This window comes from Globicephala melas, chromosome 3, assembly GCF_963455315.2.
Source record: "Globicephala melas chromosome 3, mGloMel1.2, whole genome shotgun sequence".
In the NCBI taxonomy this organism is placed as follows: Eukaryota; Metazoa; Chordata; class Mammalia; order Artiodactyla; family Delphinidae; genus Globicephala; species Globicephala melas.
In genome coordinates, this window is record NC_083316.1 from 164,060,153 (window position 1) to 164,080,800 (window position 20,648).

Below are 20,648 nucleotides of genomic sequence, written 5' to 3' on the forward strand. Positions count from 1 at the left end.
CTAACTTATCACATTCATCCTTTACACACACACACACCACACACACTCAGATAAAAGAAAGAAATCAGTTCAAAGGCAAGCAGCACAAAAGCAAGTGGCCTAGAAGATTATCCCAGTAAGACCTTACCCTTGAGCTTGAACCACAATCCTAATGGAAATCATATAAATGGCTGTTTCCAGGAACATTACCATGAACCTCAAAGTGCCAATAGCACCTCTTCTCACTAATCACCTAAGATTAAAAAAATAATCTGGAATAAATTTACAGACTCTAATAAAAGGACACACATTCAACTTTGTAAATGATCCTTTGTGATCTTATATGGACAAGAAAATATCCCTTGGACAGTAAACTCATTTTATTGTTAAAACTAGAGCCACGTTTTCAATTTCTTCATTATGTGGACATCCAATGAGAAGAGAAAAAAATTAAATTTCAACTGGACATCATTTCACAAAACATCTGAAAACAGCTGATGTTACAAGTCTGAATGAAGGACTTCCCTGGTGGTCCAGTGGCTAAGACTTGGCACTCCCAATGCAGGGGGCCCGGGTTTGATCCCTGGTCGGGGAACTAGATCCCAAATGCTGCAACTAAGAACCAATCTAACCAAATAAATAAATATTAATAAAAAAAAGTCTGACTGAATTTCCAATTGCTATTTATAACAGTATCACCTAAAAAGTGATGTCTAGGAAAAATCCCACAGAGATTTAACAGAACATAACAATGGCAAGAAACAATTTCTTTTAGCAAGTCAGCACACTGACAAGCCTCCCCAACAAACATATGCCTACCCTGCTTTCAGTATTATTTCTGTAACACTGTTAGCACCACAGAGGCAGCACCGACTTACCCTAAATAACAAAGTAGGAGGGAAACTAGTGGCTTCAGACAAAATCGTCAAATGCTGCAGCAGAAGACTAAAGTCCGCCTCATCTCTTCAGGGCCACAACCCCATTTCACTAACCAACAGTGTGTAGGCTCCCATCAAACCACTATTTGCCTCTAATTCCGAACCCTGCCACTGGAAAAAGAAATCAAATCTTTCTTGCCCAGGACTTGGCTAAAATAAAATATAATATATAATAATATACAGAGGGACTTCCCTGGTGGTGCAGTGGTAAGAATCCCCCTGCCAATGCAGGGGACATGGGTTCAAGCTCTGGTCCGGGAAGATCCCACATGCTGCAGAGCAACTAAGCCTGTGCGCCACAACTACTGAGCCTGCGCTCTAGACCCCACGAGCCACAACTACTGAAGCCCACACGCCTAGAGTCCATGCTCCGCCAACAAGCCACTGAAATGAGAAGCCCGTGCACCGCAAGAGTAGCCCCCGCCTGCTGCAACTAGAGAAAGCCTGCACGCAGCAACGAAGACCCAACACAGCCATAAATTAATAATAATAATACACAGAGCCTAAAAATCCTAACTCCTAAGAATATTCGATCAAAGCAACGTGCAAATCAAGTATCACCATTTTGTGGGCCATACCTGCTAATACTAGATGGTGACACTTTACACATCTTTCAAGACTGCACAAAGTTAAGCAACTTAATGACAAAACACAGCAGGAGGGCAAGTTTCCAGGGGGAAGGAATCATTCCTCTGAGATGTAAAAGGTGAAATCAGGAAGAACTGGAGAGAAAGATGAGAAAGGTAAGTAAGAGGGAGCTGCCTCAGCCCAAAGAAAACTTCTAAAGCCTTTTTCAAAACTGAGCACACAGGGCTTCCCTCGTGGTGCAGTGGTTAAGAATCCGCCTGCCCACGCAGGGGACACCGGTTCGAGCCCTGGTCGGGGAAGATCCCACATGCCGCGGAGCAACTAAGCCTGTGCGCCACAACTACTGAGCCTGCGCTCTAGAGCCCATGCACCACAACTATTGAGCCCATGCGCCACAAATACTGAAACTCGCACGCCTAGAGCCCATGCTCCGCAACAAGAGAAGCCACCGCAATGAGAAGCCCGCACACCGCAACTAAGACTAGTCCCTGCTCGCCGCAAATAAAAGAAAGCCCACATGCAGCAACGAGGACCCAATGCAGCCAAAAATAAATAAATAATTTTTAAAAAGTGAGCACACTTCCAACTCCCACACGCTGCTGAAGCCTACAAGTTCTGCCTATGTTTAACCAAAGAGAAGAGATTTATAGACTTGTAAAAGGCTCTTTCCTCATCAGCGACTCCACCTGTCCCTATGTGGCAAATTTAACCAGGGGAGCATGAGCACCATATTTGTGACATCAAAATATTAACAGCCAGTGGACTTCCCTGACGGTGCAGTAGTTAAGAATCCACCTGCAAATTCAGGGGACATGGGTTCGAGCCCTGGTCTGGGAAGATCCCACATTCTGCGGAGCAACTAAGCCCGTGCGCCACTACTGCTGAGCCTGCGCGCTATGGCCCGCAAGCCACAGCTACCGAGCCCGTGTGCCACAACTACTGAAGCTGGCGTGCCTAGAGCCCGTGCTCCGCGATGACAAGCTACAGCAATGAGAAGCCTGCGCACCGCAATGAAGAGCAGCCCCCACTCGACGCAACTAGAGAAAGCCTACACGCAACAACGAAGACCCAACACAGCCAAAAATAAATAAATTTAAAAAACCAAAGTGTTCTCCTTAAACTGAGAAAAGAAAAGATATTAATAGCCAGGACTTCCCTGGTGGCACAGTGGTTAAGAATCCGCCTGCCAATGCAGGGGACATAGGTTCGAGCCTTGGTCCGGGAAGATCCCACATGCCACGGAGCAACTAAGCCCGTGTGCCACAACTACTGAGCCTGCGCTCTAGAGCCTGTGAGCCACAACTACTGAGCCCGCATGCCACAACTACTGAAGCCCATGCACCTAGAGCGTGTGCTCCACAAGAAGAGCCACCGCAATGAGAAGCCCACGCACAACGAAGAGCAGCCCCCGATCACCACAACTAGAAAAAGCCCGCGCACTGCAATGAAGACCCAACGCAGACAAAAAGTAAAATTAAAAATACATAATATATGTGTATATTAGCAGCCACTCCTGCCAATATTTTTTTGTTTGTTTTGACAAGAAAATAATTTAAGAAAAATAAGAGACAGCCTTAGATTCCTCACTCCCAGGAATGTGGGCATCTCCTCGAGTACAGTGGAAGTAGTTAAAGGAATTTTTACCTACAGGCACTGGACAAGTTCAATCAGGAAAAAACAAAGAAAAACTGCAAATGATTAGGCACCACTCCACTCCACAAACAGGGAGATTCCCAGGCTGGCCCAAGCTTCAGCAGGGTAGGGAGACCCTGATAAATTAGTGCCCAGTGCTAGCAAAGCCAAGCCTGGCAGTAACTGCCTGCCTCCAATCAATTCAGACAACGCTAGAGTCTGCACAGATTCTATTCACAAATCCCAGGGACCAGGAGCTGTCCACAAGGCCAAGAGACAGCTCAGGGGTAAAGACCCAGGACTAGTGACAGGGATAGTAGCACCTACCAGTGCCCTGGGGCCTTTCCCCCCCCATTCCAGCTGTGAATGAGCCTCTGGTTCCCACATTTCATTCACAGTCTGAGCGGCTGCTGTAGCTACATCCCATGAGACCACACACAAAGCATAGTGGCAGCACTGTGAGCAATCCGTGGAGGAAAAGAGCCTAAAGTTGTAAATTTCAGTCCTAACTTCGGGTGACACCTTGTGTTTTCCCGTGGACTCCAAATATGCCAACCAGACCACTCATTTTAAAGCCATCACAGTCCTAAGCAATCATAAAAAGATTCAGAATCACTGAAATACCTGGGTCTGGAAAAGGCTAGCCAATGCTTCCTTGCTGATGGATCAGGTCCCCAAGGCAGAATCCCAAGCAACTTTCAAACAGTTTTGGAAATATTGAGAAGAGATGGCTTACTCTCCCTAGGTTTAGACAGTGAACTGGGGGAGAACATGCTGATCACTGTACACCCCAAATAATTCCCCCAGGCGGAGTATTACCCTGGACAGAACCTCAAGAGCAACCCCAAGAATCTGTCACTCAACTACTTGAGAAAATAAGGTAGAAAAGGGAAAGGATTTCAAACTCTCATGCTTGGGTCCCAATCTTGCAGATCACAGGACACTCAAATATCGCACCAGATCACAGTTTTGGGGTAGAATGAATGCCAAGTCCGAAGCAATCTGGAGAAAATTCAACATCAATGAAACACCTGAATTAAAAAGAAGAAAAGCTTAAACCCTCCGCCAAATCTGGCTCCTGATCTGGGGGAGGCCTAGGTAGCCAGAGATTTGGGAACCCCATGAAGCCTCCTTTGCAATCCAAATAATGACGGGGTTCCAGGGAGGGGGTCTGCCTCTCTGCCCCACGTAAGGACAAAGGAGGCGACGTTTCCCGCCTTGGGAACCTGGGACCCTCCTGGAACTCGGGGCGGGACTGGGACAAAGAGGAGGACAGATGGGAAGGGGGGTCGCCCCCGCAGCGCGGGTCAGGATGCTCCTGGCCGGAGGGGGGTGTGTGCTGCCGGCACGTGCGCGCGTGCGCGCGTAGCGCCACAACAGACAAAGCCCGGCCCGGGGGAGGCGGCGGCCGGGGGCCCGGTGCGCGCGCACCCCCCGCGAGAGGCGCCGCCGCCGGCCGAGGGGCCGCGAGGGGGGGCGGATGCGCGCGCACCGGGCCCTCGCCGCCGCCATTTTGTTTCCTCTGCACAATGGGGGAGAGTAACGGCCGAGCGCGGGAGCAAGGCTGGCAAGGAAGGAATGAGCCAGGCGCCAGAGCGAGAGGACTGGGCGGAAGCGGGGAGCGCGGGGCGCCTCAGGCCTTGTCACCTCGACTCTTCAGCCGATCCCGCGCTGAGTGGGAGGAGGGGCGGGGGGGAGGGGGAGAGGCGGGAGCGGGCCCGGCCGCCGCCACATTGACTCTTACCTTGTCCGCGTCCCGTTCTCCGACCGCAGCCGCCGCCCTCCTGCCAGATCCCGCCGGGGTCTCGCCCCAAAAGCCACGCGGTGCGCACCGGGCTGCTGAGTCCAACTGCAATGGCGAGAAGAGGAGGAGGAGGAGCCGGAGCCGGGGCCGGGGGCGAGCGGGCGGGCGCGCGCCGGGGAGGTGCGGGGCCACGTGACCGGTCGGAGCCCCGCCCCTTCGCCGCCGCGTTGCCGCTCGACGCAGGCCCAGCCGGAGAGGGAAGGAGGGACAAAGAGAGATAAGGAGGTGGGCCCTAGTCACGTGACAGAACCGTAGGCGTTACGTGGCGTCGGAACGTTTCCCTCCCCTTTCCACGCCTGTACTTGATCATGTGACAGTGGCAAATTCAGCGTTCTCCTTGGCCACGTGACAAGGACCGTGGCGCCTTCCCGTTGTCGTATTGGTAGGCCTGCATCATGTGACAACATCGCGGCTCTTTTTTTCAATGGCGGTTTTTTGAGAGGCCATTACCACGTGAGGCAGGGCGAACGTCTGAGTCTCTCTGCGGTTGCTAGTTTACGCGCCTGCGCGGACGCCATCTTACACTCGTTGAAGTACGTTGGCGGAAACGGGAAGGAAGCTTGCGCGTGAGCGTACTCATAGTGGCTTGTTCTCGGTAGAGGAGGTTCGGCCTCCAATCGAGGGATTACCGCGGAACTTACTCCCCACTGTCCGCATCTCCTGCGAGAGGCCGAGCAGACTCGAGGTGCGTGTGCGAGGAAAGGACGGGCCGAGCTCCTCGTTGCTGCCCCGGGACTGGTGCCAAGCGAGCGCCCCGGGTCTTTGGTGTTAAAACTTTATCCGGTGTAGCGCCCAGCCGGATTGCCGAGCTTCTGAAGGGCAGAACCGAGTTGGCCGGGATCTTCCAGCCGCCCACTCACAGATGGAGAAACGGACGCCCGATCCAGAAAAAAACCCAACTGGAGACTTAACGGTCTTTGGTGGGAGAGCTGGGGCTGCGACAGAGATGCTCGGCCAACCACTTCTCAGGGCTCATAAGTAAAGCTACCGGGGACCGAGCGCCTTTTCTTTACAAGCCTGGTGTCGTTGAATCCTCCCGAGCGCTTCGTGAGATCCCCGATGTACAACCTATGCATAAACTAAACGCCACTCATCTCCAGTGTCAGGATCAAGTTGGCGCTCGACAGGCGTCGTTGTTAGGCAGGTTGTCGTGTGCGAGTCTGTGATTCAGACTGCCGAGATTTGGAGCAAGGAGTAGTTCAAAAGCTTTCCTTCCTAAAGAAGGCGAGAAGTTCAAAACTTACGGCCTAATAACGGATTTTCTTGCAAAAACGTAGGGATGGTGCAGCTAATTTGTTAAGAATGCAAGATCCAGGGTCGCACTAGGTTTGAGTCTCCCGGTGTGACCAAGAATAGTGCCCCTCCCTGAGCCTCCGTTTTGTTATCTACAAAATGGTGATGATTTATTTTCTTAAAAGCACCTGGCACAATTCTTTGTGCAGAACAAATGCCCCAAAATGATAGTTGTTACTAACAAGGTAAGGTGTAAAAATGTGATTACAGAATGAGTGCATGCTGTACCTATCACTTTTCATTTTTGTTTACACTTAGATCTTGAACCAATAATCTATTCATACGATATAAATAAAATGTCAAATGTGCAAAACGATGTGAGAAAACAAAGTCAATTTGTCTCCTCCAGACACCTTCCTTTTTGGCAACCATTGTAAAGTTTTTTGTGTGTATCTCTCCAGAGATGTTTTAGTTCCAGAGATGCTTAATTATGTTTTTATTAGAGTTTCTCGTAAATAATAGACGCTCTGCATCTTGCTTTTTTTCCCCCGACTTGGAGATCTTTCTTTAAATAAAGCTTGAGATTGAAAAAAGTTTTGGTTAAATTAATGGGGCAGTATTCAGACAAAATTAGCTAAAATAAATTTAATTGTTCAAGGTCACCATGACAATAAAGGTGATAACTTGGCTTTAACACTGAGTTAGAGATCAGCTATTCCTCTGCGTGACACTTGAGGGAAGAGGCTCAGAGGTGGGGCAAGTTGACTAAGCTAATAGCGCTACCAAGTGGCAGAACAAGGAAGGTTTCTAGTTTTCTGATTGGCAAGCCCATAGGACCTTTCTTGGGAGGGACCCAAGGTCGCTTTTTTTTTTTTTTTTTTTTCTGGCTGCGCCAGGCAGCTTGCAGTATCTTAGTTCCCTGACCAGGTAGCGAAACTGGGCCCACATCAGTGAAAGCGCTGAGTCCTAACCACTGGACTGCCAGGCAATTCCCAAGGTTACATTTCTGAAGAAGTGGCTTTTGAGGATCTCATTCCTCTAAGGTAGCCCTTACCAAATTCCTTTGATATATGGGCAGATAAGATCATGATTACAGGCCAAGGCTCCATGGAGGAGCCCAGGATGGACCTGAAGAGTTTTTGAACCTCAAAGTGTTGCTGGAGTGGCTGGCATGGAGTTAATGCTAAAGAAACAGTTGTGTGGGGCTTCACTGGTGGCGCAGTGATTGAGAGTCCGTCTGCCGATGCAGGGGACGCGGGTTCGTGCCCCGGTCCGGGAAGATCCCACATGCCACGGAGCGGCTGGGCCCGTGAGCCATGGCCGCTGAGCCTGCGCGTGCGGAGCCTGTGCTCCGCAACGGGAGAGGCCACAACAGTGAAAGGCCCGCGTACCGCAAAAAAAAAAAAAAAAAAAAAAACAGTTGTGGTTGTGATTGTTACCTATTGGACTGGTGCCCCGTCCAACCAGATTCTTTCAGTGACGTGGTCCATTAAAGTGCAGGTGAGGTGATGAGAAAACCAGAACTCCCTTAAGAGTGTATTCCCGTGGACCCACCCGTACGCCATCCACCAGGAGCTGCTGGGTAAGAGGTTTTCAGCCCGGCCTTCCTTGTCCATGTTCTCTCCTTGGTCACCATACAAGATGGAGACCCAAGATGTCATCTGCCCTCTCATCCCTACACCTCCACGCTGGCCCAGCCTCCCACCCTTGCCTTTCCATTATTCCATGGTTAGCAACCCCCTGTATGCATAACAATTCTCTCACCTCCTTGCCTTAGCTGACCCCTGCCCACTGTCATCTGGCTTTACCTTCTGTCTCCATTACACCCACTCCCTCATTAGTTGAAGAGTGAGGTCTGCCCCTCTCCTCTTGCAGTCCCTTGATCTAAATAGATTCTGCCATCCTGTGGGACTTTAGTGTCTTCATGAACATCCTCTCCATTCCTTGCCTTCCTCAACTTAAGAGATTTCTCCTACTTCAGGCCCCCAACCCCAAAGTCCCCTGATCACACCCAAGAACTCCGCTTGAAAGTTTTTTGAACCACACCTGCTGCTTTCCCACCCTCTCAGTAGAGTGAACGTAGGTTGACCGCCGTGCTTTGGGGAACCACCCTGCTCCCTTGCTCAGTCTGTAGTTCAGTTGTTGGGTCCCCACTGCTGGACTCTGAAACTAGTCCCATGGCCTGGCTACAATGATTGGCTTAGCAGTAACTGACCAAAGTCAGGCTAGTCAGAGCCAGTGAGCACCAGCCTTGGGATCTGTGGGTAAAAGAAGCCTTTATTTCTCTGATCTTGAAGCCAAAGTACAAGGTGTGGTTGGGGGACAGGGAGTGTTTGACAGAGAATGAAACTGACCTGGAAGAAAGCTGAGCCAAAAGATGGGGCAAGAAAACATTACGGTGTTTACTCCAAAAATTAAACATAGAATTAACATGTCATCCAGCAATTCCACTTTTTATCTCTTTTTTTTTTTTGGCCGTGCCACAAGATATGTGAGATCTTAGTTCCCTGACCAGGGATCAAACCTGCACCCCTGGCATTGGAAGCATGGAGTCTTAACCACTGGACTGCCAGGGAAGTCCTGGCAATTCCACTTCTGAGTATATACCCAAAAGAAATGAAAGCAGGGACTTGACGTACTTGTACACCCAAGTTGGTAGCAGCATTAATAGCCAAAAGGTAGAAGCAACTCAAATGTCCATGGATGGATGAATGGATGGATAAACAAAATGTGGTCCATCCATACAGTGGAATATTACTCAGCCCTAAAAGGAAAGGAAATTCTGACACATGCTACAACATGGATGAACCTTGAGGACATTTTGTTAAGTGAAATAAACCAGTCACAAAAGGACAAATACTGCATGAGTCTATTCATTTGAGTCCCTAGAGGAGTCAAGTCCATAGACACAGAGAGTAGGATGGCGGGTGCCAGGGCTGGGGGAGGGGGGTGGGGAGTTAGTGTTTGATGAGGAGAGAGTTTCAGTTTGAGAAGACGAAAAAGTTCTGGAGATGCCTGGTGGTTGCCCAACAATGTGAATGTGCCTAATGCCACTGAACTGCACACTTTAAAATGGTTATGGTGGTAAATCTAACGTGTATTTTACGACGGTGTTTTGTTTTTTTTGGCTGTGTTGGGTCTTCGTTGCTGCGCGTCGGCTTTCTCTAGTTGCGGCGAGCTGGGGCTACTCTTCATTGCGGTACGCGGGCTTCTCATTGCGGTGGCTTCTCGTTGCAGAGCACGGGCTCTAGGCGTGCGGGCTCAGTAGTTGTGGCGTACGGGCTTAGTTGCTCCGTGGAGTGTGGGATCTTCCCGGACCACGGATCGATACCGTGTCCCCTGCGTTGGCAGGCGGATTCTTAACCACTGCACCACCAGGGAAGTTCCAACACGGTTCCTCTTCAGTCCCTTGTATCTACTACATGAAGTGCATGGCTGAGCGCACTCAAAGTGGCTGTACGTGGGTCACCCACCGATGTGCCCAAATCAGGCCAACCTCACAGATAAGTAATATAATATTTACCCAATCCTAAGTGTAGAGCTTGGTAAATTTTTACATAGCATACATCTGTGTAAGTACCACCCCAGTCAAGACAAGGAACATTGTCACCACCCCAGGAAGTTACCTCCTGCCCTTCCCAGCCAATTGCCAGGCCTTTTCTTACATAACCAGGGTGAACATTACCTGTTCTAGAATGTTACAGAATTGGAAGACATCTTTGTGTCTGTCCCTTGCCTGGGCCACTTTTGAGTTTTCTGCCAGCTTGTAACTGGCCTGCACATCTGTACCTCCTTTCCAAAAGGGCAGCAGTCCTCTCCCCCTGGCCTGGCCTCATCCTGACTCATTCTATATACCTCTCAGAGAGGCAAACTGCAGCAATGAATGCCGGCCACCAGAGCTGGTAACTTACAGACTGTCTCTGGAGGCAGAGGAGCTGGCCTTAGAGGCCATGCAGCTGGGAGCAGCTGCTGGGACCCAGTGAGAAAACCATCCAATGGGCCTGGCCTCATGGAGCTGACCTAGAAACGGAGGAAGGCAATAAACAACGAGCGAAGTATGTAAGATGTCCATAGTGGCAAGTGCAGTGGCGAAAATAAAGCTGGGGGGTGCAGGGCCAGGGTGGGTGCGATTTTAAGTCAGATGGTGTGCAGAAAAGCCCTTACAGGGAGCCTAAGGACCTAGGCCAAGCAGATTGCTGGGTAGAGAGTCTTCCAGGCGGAGGGAACAGTCAGTGCAAAGTCCCAGAGGTTGTCTGTGCTTGTGGAAGGAGCAGCGAGGAGGAGGCCCGAGGGGCTGGAACAGGGCCAGTGAGGGAGGAGGGGAAGAAGCACCATGCAGGAAAGGGTGAAGTGGTCCTATAGGGCCCCCTGGACCCACATGGAGACAGTGGCTTTCACTCTGGGTGCCTTGAACTCCAAAGGAGGGTTTTGGTTTGGTTTGGTTTGGGTTTTTTTATTGGAGTATAGTTGATTTACAACTGTGTCAGTTTCAGGTGTACAGCAAAGTGAATCACACATATACATATATCCACTCTTTTTTTTTTTTTTAGATTCTTTTCCCATATAGGCCATTACAGAGTATTGAGTAGAGTTCCCTGTGCTATACAGCAGGTTCTTTTTAGCTACGTAGGAGGGTCTTGAGCAGCAGAGAGATAGGATCCATCCTTCATCTCTCCCTTGCCCATACCCTCAAGTCCCTGCTCCTCTCCATTAGCCGCAACTAAATCTAGCTTTCCACCTGCACCTTGTACCCCGGTGAGTTTGGGGGGAGAAAAGAAACTCCCACAACCCTCGTAACATTCCTTGTTCACGCGGTGCTCTCCTGCACGCAAAGATGATTTCTCACACCTTCATTCTTCTCACAGCTCTGCCATCTCCCCGTGCTCTGCTCTCAGCTGATGACCTTCCTGCTTATTTCAAGAGCAAACAGTTGCTCCCATGCATATTCTTCCACCACTAAAGCCATGAGCACTTGTGCCCACATCCCTGTGTTCCCCCAGCTCCAGATGTCCCTCTCTGGCTCTCCTCAAGTCCACTTTTTCTCCTCCTCTCCCCAGGGCTCAGACTGGCCTCTGTCTAGGGCAAGTAGTCTCAGCCAGCCCTGGGGACGTGAAAGACCATCCAAAACACTGAGCACTCTTGATGGCATGCCTGCAGCCTGAAATTCTCCCCTGTGGTCCAGATCCACCCATGCAACCATCTATGTGACAGCTTCCCTTGGAGGTATTGTGTTCAATGGGTCCAAAATGAACCTACCTGGGACTTCCCTGGCGGTCCAGTGGTTAAGACAATGCGCTTCCAATGCAGGGGGTGTGGGTTCGATCCCTGGTTGAGGAACTAAGATCTCACATGCTGCGTGGCGCAGCTAAAAAAAAAAAACAAAAAAACCCAACCTACCTACCCAGATCCCTTCGGGTCCACTTTATCATTTCTCTGCACCCTTGCCAGGGCTTTGTGTGGTTTTGCACCACTGCCTGTACCTGCAACTCTTCTTCAGAGAACTACCCCTGGGCTCTGGACCACGTTGCCAATGCACCTTTGCTAGCACACTCAGAGAATCAGAAGTGCCTGGGAGCTTACCTTCCCCTGGGGCCACCTCTAATCAATGACTTACCAGTGCAGGCTGTAACTCAACCTCCAGAGCTCCCTGGCAATCAGGCAACATGTGCCCTCTGCAGGACTCTGCCTGGGCTTGCCTCCACTCAGAGCTGTGCTTCCTCCTGCTTCTTTGGCTCTTTTCCTTTTTTAAAAAAATATTTATTTATTTATTTATTTAGCCGTGCCAGGTCTTAGTTGAGGCACGTGGGATATTTGTTGCTGCGTGCCGGATCTTTTAGTTGTGGCATGCAGGCTTTACCTAGTTCCCTAACCAGGGATCGACCCCAGGCCCACTGCATTGGGAGCGCAGAGTCTTAACCACTGGACCGCCAGGGAAGTCCCAGCTCCTTTCTTTCACATTCCACGTGTAATCAATCAGGTCAGCTTCTCTTCAGATTATATCCAAAATCTGCACACGTTTTATCACCAAGACACATCAGAGCATGTGCTGGGACTAGAGCAGTAGCCTCCTCTTTGGTCTCCCTGCTTCTACTTTTGCTAACACTGGGCACTTTCCAGATCAGGCACTGTGCTAAACCCTTTACATTCATTCAGCTGTTTCATGCCTCTATACTGAGTGCCTGCTCTGTCCCAGGCACTCCGCCCAGCCCTGGGATAAAGTCTCAATACTAAAGAATAGGCAAGATCTCACATTCTGGGTGGGGAGACTGACAGTTAGCAAGTGAAAATACAAAGAAGTCATTGCAGACTGTGACAAATGCCATGAGGAAAAGAAACGGTGACGTGGTCATCACTAAGAGAGGCCAACTTTTTTTTTTAATTAATTAATTAATTTTTGGCTGCGCTGGTCTTCATTGCTGCATGCAGGCTTTCTCTAGTTGCGGAGAGCAGGGACTACTCTTCGCTGCGGTGCGCAGGCTTCTCATTGCGGTGGCTTCTCTTGTCGCGGAGCATGGGCTCAAGGCGCGCGTGTTTCCGTAGTTGTGGCTCGCGGGCTCTAGAGCGCAGGCTCAGTAGGTGTGGCGCAAGGGCTTAGTTGCTCTGCGGCATGTGGGATCCTACCAGATCAGGGCTCGAACCCGTGCGCCCTGCATTGGCAGGTGGATTCTTAACCTTCTTAACCACTGTGCCACCAGGGAAGTCCCAAGGCCAACTTTTTTTTTTTTTTTTTTTGCGGCACGCGGGCCTCTCACTGTTGTGGCCTCTCCAGTTGCGGAGCACAGACTCCGGATGCGCAGGCTCAGTGGCCATGGCTCACGGGCCCAGCCGCTCCGCAGCATGTGGGATCTTCCCGGACTGGGGCATGAACCCGTGTCCCCCGCATCGGCAGGCGGACTCTCAACCACTGCGCCACCAGGGAAGTCCCAAGGCCAACTTTTGATGAGCAGGGAAGGCTTCCTCGAGGTAAGCGCTGAGCTGAAGGCAGGATGGGGAGCTAGCTGTAGAAAGAGCCAGGTGGAGAGCGTTTCAGGCACAATCCCTGGGGCCAGGGTGTCTGGAAGAGTCAGCAAGAGGGTGTTAATGGGGCGGATGGGGCAGGGCCTTGTGGGCTGCCATGAAGACTTTGGCTTTCACTCAGTAAAAGGGAGCAACGGAGGGTTCTTGAGCAGAGGAGGGGTGTGAACTCACTCCGGTGTTAGCAGGCGCCCTTCCGCACCTGTGGGGGAAACAGTGAAGGAGTGGGGACGGATGAGTTGATAACGAAGGTTGGGAGCTGAAACTATGGGGAGAAGTGAGCAGGTTTAGGAGCTGTTTCGGAGGCGGGGTTAACAGGAGCTGGGGGGTAAGAAAGGAACAAACCTAAAAGATCGAACGAACAAGGAAACCCAAAGAACATCTGTACGGGATAGCGGGTGAGGGCTTTGGAGACCTGACCTTCTCAACCCCTTTCCTGCTGGGGTCACCTTCAGACACGTCGCCCAACTCACCTGCCTTAATTAGTGAATGGCGACAGTACATAAGCAGATGAGAAGTACTCCAGAAATGGTCGTTATTTAAGAAAAAATTCCGGAGGCAGGAATGTAGGAGGGAGAAAGGCAGTTAACATGGTGGAGCAGTTGGCCCAGAGGTGACAGTAAGCGAGCTGGCACCAAGGGGGCAGTAGCGAGCCTCCAGGTTAGCAGGGTCGGGCAGCTTGGCAGGTCTGAAGCCCTTTAGACGAGACTATGGTGCCCAGGTGCCCCGCCAGGGACAAAGCAGGCCTGGGGGCACATGTCCAGGCTGTGTGATGAGGAGGTAGGCAGGTCACTGCCACCTTCTGCAGTCTGAGGATCGGAGCCTAATAAGGGCTATTTGTTCAGGAGAAACCTGAGCCGCCCGCATGGTGGAATTCAGGCGGAGGCCGGCAGACAGAGGCTTCCTGCCCTCCCTCCTTCTCCCTGGGGAGAGTAGCCCCAGATCAGAGGATCCCAGGGAGGTTGAAGCTGGGGTTCCCCCTACCAGCCTCCCACTCCCCCCACAAACACTCCAGGCTCCGGCTCTGTACAATAGGCACTTTATTAGTGGTTGGAATGCAGTTACAAGTAGGGCTGTACGGACAGAACGGGGGAGGGGGCGGCAGGCACTGGAGACAGAAACCCCAGGCTGGGATTTCTCCAGATCCCGGATTGGGATCCTGGATTGGATTGAGCGGGGGTGGGGTGGGGTGGGGGGCTTGGGATATGGCGAAGGGGGAACCAGCACACCCGTTCCCCCCGAGTTCAACAAATTTGGCAAAAGGATCCTCAAGGGGAGGTGACTGGGCGGGGGGAGGGGTCCCCCCATTTGCCCAGGGCATCTGCCCATCTCCCCACTTCCTCTGAAATCATCCCTTGGGTGGATTCAGTTTCTTTTCTCTCTTACAAAGAGAGCTGTGTCAATAACTGGCAGAGAAGGGCGGCGGGGGGCGGCGGGGTTCGGCCCAACCTGCCAGCCAGCCGGTTTCCATTAAGCCGCTATTAGCGACCTCCTCCCCCCTGTTCCACACCAGCTTGATCCCAGCCTCCCTCCCCGGACAGCCTGCCTTCTGTGCCAGGAGACACCCCTACCTGGCACACCCCCACCCCCACCCCCACCCTACCCGAGGAGGGGACATCGGAAAGCATTCCTCAGTGGCCCCATCTCAGCCGTGATGACAGAAAAAAAGCTAACGGAACCTTTAACGCATGTCCAGGTTAAAAAAAGAATAATAAATGCCTGCAGCAGTCGGTAACCAGTTGTTCAGCCCCAGAGACGGGTCCTGGCATCCTGGCCGGAGCAAACGCAAGTGAAAAGTGGACTTCTTGTGGCCACCGCTGCTGCAGACACAAACACTGTCCTGTCATAAGAGGGGGACAGGAAGCGGAGGGCAGCCCGCAGAGGGCCCTTGCATGTCAGACGTCAAGAAGCCTCGCTGGGCTTCTCATCCGGGCCAGTGGGGGCTGGAGAGACTCATCGCACAGTTTTTTTGGGGGGTGGGGGGCGGCCGTGAAAACGCGGACTGGCCCTTGGCATGGGGAGGAGATCCCACAAATCCTCCAGGTTCCCGGAAACTGGTGGTAACTGGATGATGGGGAGGGGCAGGAAGGGGGCGGCAGTGATAGGACTTCAGGTCAGCCCGATGGGCTGGGGGTTCTGACCCAGCTGCCAAGCACCCATTGTGAGACTTCCGGGGAGGGGTAGGAGGGCAGGGCCTTTAAGACTCCACCGGCTTCTTGTTGGTCTTGTTCAAAAGCTTCTTGAGGGTGAGAGACATGAAGTAAGGCCTCTCAGCGGTGCCATCGTTCCTCTCCAGGTCCTCCACTGTGGAGAGAGAGGCCCCAGAGCAGGTGGCATGAGGGGAGCCCACGGGCAGGGGCCTTAGGGGACAGGGTGGGCGGACAGGGGCCACAGAGAAGCCTCAGAGGGTTAGGAAGCAAGACATGCTGGGACTGGAGGGGGCGGACTGGAGCAGGCTGGGAACTCGACACACACACACACCCACACACCCACACACATGCTCCCCACTCCCAGGCCAGGAAGCCCCGCGTACACCCCCGATCTACAGGGAGGAAACAAGGAGGCCTGCGTGGCCTCCAAGCCAGCCTCCCTCTCTACTCCTCGACTTCGCCCCGCTTCCCCTCCTCCTCCGCACTCTCCTTCAACAGGATGTCTCTCAGCTGGGGCGACATGAAGTAGGGTCGCTCCTGAGAGCCGTCATTCCTTTCCAGGTCCTCACCTGGGCTCCCCCCAGGAACCAGCAGGGGGGGAATGGGGGTGGTCAGGAAGGGAGGGAAAGAGGGAGGCAGGGAAGAACAGGGAAGCCAGCAGGCATGGAGGAGAGGAAGAGAAAGAGAAAACAAAACAAAAAAACACAGACAGATGGAGAGACCAGAGTTAGTGGCAGCCACCGATCCCACCCGCCCCGCCGCAACAAAGCCGGAAACTCCGAAGCTGAGGGCCCAGGGGCACAGTGTTCTAGTTGCAGCCTGGACCAGGGGACAACAGGATGGAGAAGCTCTGAGCGCAGGGGGAAGCTGAGAGGGGGCGTGCCAGGGCCCTGCGACGAGGGACAGCCAGGCCCTAGGGGAGGCTGCGGGCACTGGGTTGGCACGTGTACCCCCATCGGAGGGAGACGTTCTGCCCAGAGGGGAGAAGGGAGTCAGGGCCCAGGAAGGGTGGGGATGAGGGGTTACTCACAGAAACACAGGAATAGTGTGTCCACACACATGCCGTAGACGCTGAAGAAGCCGTGGGCAATCAGGTAGGAGCCAACAATCACCGTCTAGGCGAGGAGAGACAAGCTGTTTCCACCCCAGCTCCTGCTCAGGGCAACCCCCCACTCACCACCACGTCCCTCCCCAGCTGGGGTTATGGCATTTCCCTGCTGATAAGCCCCTCCTCCGGACCTCCCCGGTGGTGCAGTGGTTAAGAATCTGCCTGTCGGTGCAGTAGTTAAGAATCTGCCTGTCGATGCAGTGGACACAGGTTCGATCCCTGGTCCGGGAAGATCCCACATGCCGCGGAGCAGCTGAGCCCATGCACCACAACTACTGAGCCCGCATGCCACCACTACTGAAGCCTGCGCGCCCTAGAGCCCGTGCTCCGCAACAAGAGAAGCCACCGCAGTGAGAAGCCCGCGCACCACAACGAAGAGTAGCCCCCACTTGCCGCAACTAGAGAAAGCCTGCGCGCAGCAACAAAGACCCAGTGCAGCCAAAAAAAAAAAAAGCCCCTCCTCTTAGGCCTTCCTCTGGCTGCAATTTTATGCATCTTCAGGGCAAGACAGGTTTAATGCTCACAACCCTACTAGACTGTGTCTATCCCATTTATAACTATATCCCCAGTTAGGACTTCCCTGGTAGTCTAGTGGTTAAGACTCTGCACTTCCACTGCAGGGGATGTGGGTTCGATCCCTGGTCGTGGAACTAAGATCCCGCATGGCACGAGATGTGGCCAAAAATATAAATAATTTAAAATTTTTTTGTTAATTTAAAAATAACTATCCCCAGCAATCTGGAAACTCACGGGGCCTTGGTAGGTACCTGATAAGCATTTATTGACTGAAGTGAGCAGACTTCAGAGAGATTACATAACTTGCCCAGAGTCACTCAGAACTAGCAAATAAAGAACTAAGATACAAATCGAGGTCACATATATACACTAATGTGTATAAAATAGATAACTAATAAGAACCTGCTGTATAAAAAATAAATAAAATAAAATTCAAAAAAAAAAATCGAGGTCACTGGGCTCCAAGGCCTGCACTCAGATACTGTACTGCTCTTAGGGTGATGACCTAATCCCTCCATGGCCCCATCACCTCCCTGCCCTTATCTCCACCTCCTGGCCACTTCACCCCCTCCACACCAGCCACACTGATTTGCTCACTGTTCCTGGCATAGTCCTGCCTCAGGGCTTCCGTACTTGTTCCCTCTGCCTGGATGTTGCCTGCATCTTCTTCAGATCTTAGGTGTGACATCACTTCCACGGGGAAGCCCCCTGGACTCCCACACCTGCCCACATCCTCCACCACAAGCTCTAACAATTGGTTCCCTGTAATTCTGCCCTGTGGCACACACAAGTCTGCAAGCGTGCATCCAATGCGGAGCATCATTGGTTAATGTCGATTTACTCCTAAACTGTAAGGCCTTTTTCTTTTTTTTTGGCTGCACGGCATGTGGGATCTTAGTTCCCCGACCAGGGATCGAACCCGTGCCCCCTGCAGTGGAAAAGCGGAGTCCTAACTGCTGGACCGCCAGGGAAGTCCCAAACTGTAAGGCCTTTACAGGTCATGCCTGGAACGTGGTCGGTACTTAATGTTTGTGTCCTGAATTAACAACTCCCTTCTTCTGAGCCCCATCCACATCTGTCTAGTCAAAGGAAGCTAGGCAAGTCCCAACATCTTCTCCCCAACCCCTGTCTGTCCCCAAAAGTTCATACCAGTATAGGGACCCAGTAATAATTGAGGGGTGGTGCTGTGTCCTGCACGATCCTGATTCGGTGGGTGAAGAAGAAGAAAGCCAGGATCCCTGGAGAGGGGGAGGAAACCGGGATGGTTGAGGGTTCTGGATAAAGGAAATAGCTCCCCTCAAGAAGACCCCAGAGAAGAAGACAGTTATCAGAGAAGACGTGGGGGCTCGACAGCAGCTCACAAGCGGCCCCCAACAGGCTCCCGCAGCTGGACAGCACTCACCCACACTACCCACGATCAGAAGTTTGCCCAACAGGAAGAGGAAGTCGGTAACTTTGTCCAGGACAGCCACCCTGCCGGGGACAGTAGGAAACAGGCATGAGTGCTGGCTCAGGGCCTGGGGGAGGAGGGAGGTGGCCAGAGGACAGTGTTTTCCCAGACCTGATGATGTTTCTCATGAGGAGGAAGAAGGCGTTTCTGGCTGAGGTGCAGAAGTTGGTGCCGTAGATGGCAATCTGGAGGGAGGTGGGAGGGACGGATCAGGCCCAGTGGGTGGGGAATGAGGGCTCCTCCACCCAGCAGGAGCTGGTGGGTTAGTGCCTGGTCCCAGGCTTACTCACCATGATGTAGGCATTCCTGTTGAGGAATCTGATGAATTTCTCCAGGCACCAGAAGCAGCATTTGAGACAGGTCATGAGGAACTTTGCAAACTTGTTCTCCGCAGCTGGTAGATGAGGGAGAGATGCAGAGGTGGGTGAGAGGAGACCCCACTCGGCCTGGTAGGAGCCCCCTATCTCCTTGTTACACACACTTGCCATAGTCCAGGACCCTTAGAGCCCACCTTCTCAAAGAGATGGGGAGAGGAGACTTGATCCAGGACCTCAGGCCCAGCCTCCAAGACAATAAGCGGCGACAACCCACACTGCTATCCTGGCCCCGCCTCCAGGGCACAAGCCAATCCTTGATGCCTCCTTGGCTCCACCCCAAAGTACAACCAATCCCAGCCCAACCCTCTCGTCAGGAACCAATGGTGGCCCAGTCCTCTTGTTCCCACCCCCTCAGCAGTAAGAACACCCAGTGGGCTCTTTCAGCCACCCCCTCCATCACAGGAACCAATCACTCAAGACCCTCATCCCCACCCTTTCCCCACCATAGGCAGAAACCAATCTCTGTCCTACCACCTTAGCCCCACCCCCCCACAAGAACCAATCCTAAGCTGCCCCTCAGCCCCCCCCCCCCCACCTCGGGAGTTACTGCCAACCATCTGTGGGCCATACCTTTCAGGCGCTGATCCAAGTACTCGAGTATCACTCGGATGATCTGCACGATGGCCAGAATGAGGGAGCCGAAGGCCAGAGAGCCTGTGTGATACCTTTGGGCCGAGGGAGTGGTCAGTGGTCCAGCCAGGCCTCTTCCACTCCAACTCACCCCTACCCCCAGCCCACCTTGGGCCCCACCTGAGCGCCCGGCCGAAGGCAGAGAAGAGTGGGAAGGCAGGCAGGTCATCCGGCTTGTTCAGGGCCCAGTAGTAGGAGGCGAAGGCGCCAGCTAGCGTGACCTGGCCCAGCGCCAGCACGAAGTTGGCCAGCCAGAAGAACATGAAAGCATTGAAGATCTGCAGGCCCAGCAGGGCCCGGTGGTAAGTCGACTCACCACCGTAGAAGGCGAACTGGCAGTGGGCTCCAGGGCACAGGCGGGATTCATTGGAGGAGGGGAAGGTCTGTGGGAGGGACGCAGAGCCTGGTCACATCATAGGGGCTAGGGGTTCAGAGTGGGCTCTGGGCATCAGGTCAGACCTGTCAGGTAGACCACGAGATGGGACAGGAGTCATGGGGAACAGAGTTAAGTCAAGGAATTGGGGGGTTAGGATAGGGGCTTTCAAAAGGCCTTCTAGAAACAAGATTAGGGATCATCATCCCAATGGGTGTCAGAGAGGCGGGATAAGCTATCTTGGGGATCAATGGAGTGGCCATGTGGACAGATCACAAGTGGCAGAGATCAGTATGAGGACCATGGAAGGCAGGTTAGGGGCTTGTGAAAGGCAAGACGGGGCTCTAAAGGAAGAACTGACCACCACTGGGTTAAGAGAGGGGTGTCGGGGCAGGAAATGAAGTCAAGGGGTGGGGGAAGGTGGGTAGATCAGCACTTAGTGGGTGGGGGGGAGTAGGTGCCAGGCTGGATCTCTTCCTCTCCATGCCACCCACATCTGGCACAGGACATACGGCAGGCACCAAATGTTTGCTGAATGGTCCCCAAGTGGGGATGAGAGGCCTTCAGATCAACTGTGGGCTGCTAGGGAAAGAGCCACCCCGCCACTTCCGGACACCCACCTCAGGGTTGCACGTTTTCCCAGCAACTGAGCAAGCGGTGTCATTGAAGATCTTATAGACAGCTTCGTTGGAAGTGGACAGAAAGCTAGAGGCTCATTAAGGAACCCAACGTCTGGGATTAGGGACCACAGGGGCATGTGGAAAAGAATCCATTCCCACACCAGGTTCAGGCTCTGCCCCCAGGATGTAGGTCACCTCCAGGCAAGTGTGGCACTTAGCCCCCAGCCCCGGGGTCG

At 52.7% G+C, this 20,648-nt stretch overlaps 2 protein-coding genes across 7 annotated transcripts in view; both read right to left on the reverse strand.

The window, feature by feature from the left end:
- ILF3 (interleukin enhancer binding factor 3) overlaps window positions 1-4,925 on the reverse strand; it is a 28,318-nt gene extending 23,393 nt beyond the window's left edge. For all 4 annotated transcript variants that reach the window (XM_030879691.3, XM_030879690.3, XM_030879694.3 and 1 more), the window contains exon 1: window positions 4,882-4,925. The gene's annotated coding sequence lies outside the window, so the exon portion shown is untranslated. The remainder of the gene's footprint in view (window positions 1-4,881) is intronic.
- A 9,293-nt stretch (window positions 4,926-14,218) lies between these two features.
- SLC44A2 (solute carrier family 44 member 2 (CTL2 blood group)) overlaps window positions 14,219-20,648 on the reverse strand; it is a 28,197-nt gene continuing 21,767 nt past the window's right edge. For 2 of the 3 annotated variants that reach the window (XM_030879687.2, XM_030879686.3), the window contains exons 14-22: window positions 20,413-20,497; window positions 19,540-19,802; window positions 19,360-19,454; window positions 18,703-18,806; window positions 18,524-18,597; window positions 18,365-18,435; window positions 18,112-18,200; window positions 16,369-16,453; window positions 14,219-15,907 (exon numbers count right to left, since the gene is read on the reverse strand). In XM_030879687.2, the coding sequence (XP_030735547.1) occupies window positions 15,783-15,907; window positions 16,369-16,453; window positions 18,112-18,200; window positions 18,365-18,435; window positions 18,524-18,597; window positions 18,703-18,806; window positions 19,360-19,454; window positions 19,540-19,802; window positions 20,413-20,497 (991 nt within the window). In that variant the 3' untranslated portion in view covers window positions 14,219-15,782. The remainder of the gene's footprint in view (window positions 15,908-16,368; window positions 16,454-18,111; window positions 18,201-18,364; window positions 18,436-18,523; window positions 18,598-18,702; window positions 18,807-19,359; window positions 19,455-19,539; window positions 19,803-20,412; window positions 20,498-20,648) is intronic. The other variant, XM_030879688.3, reaches the window with a different exon arrangement.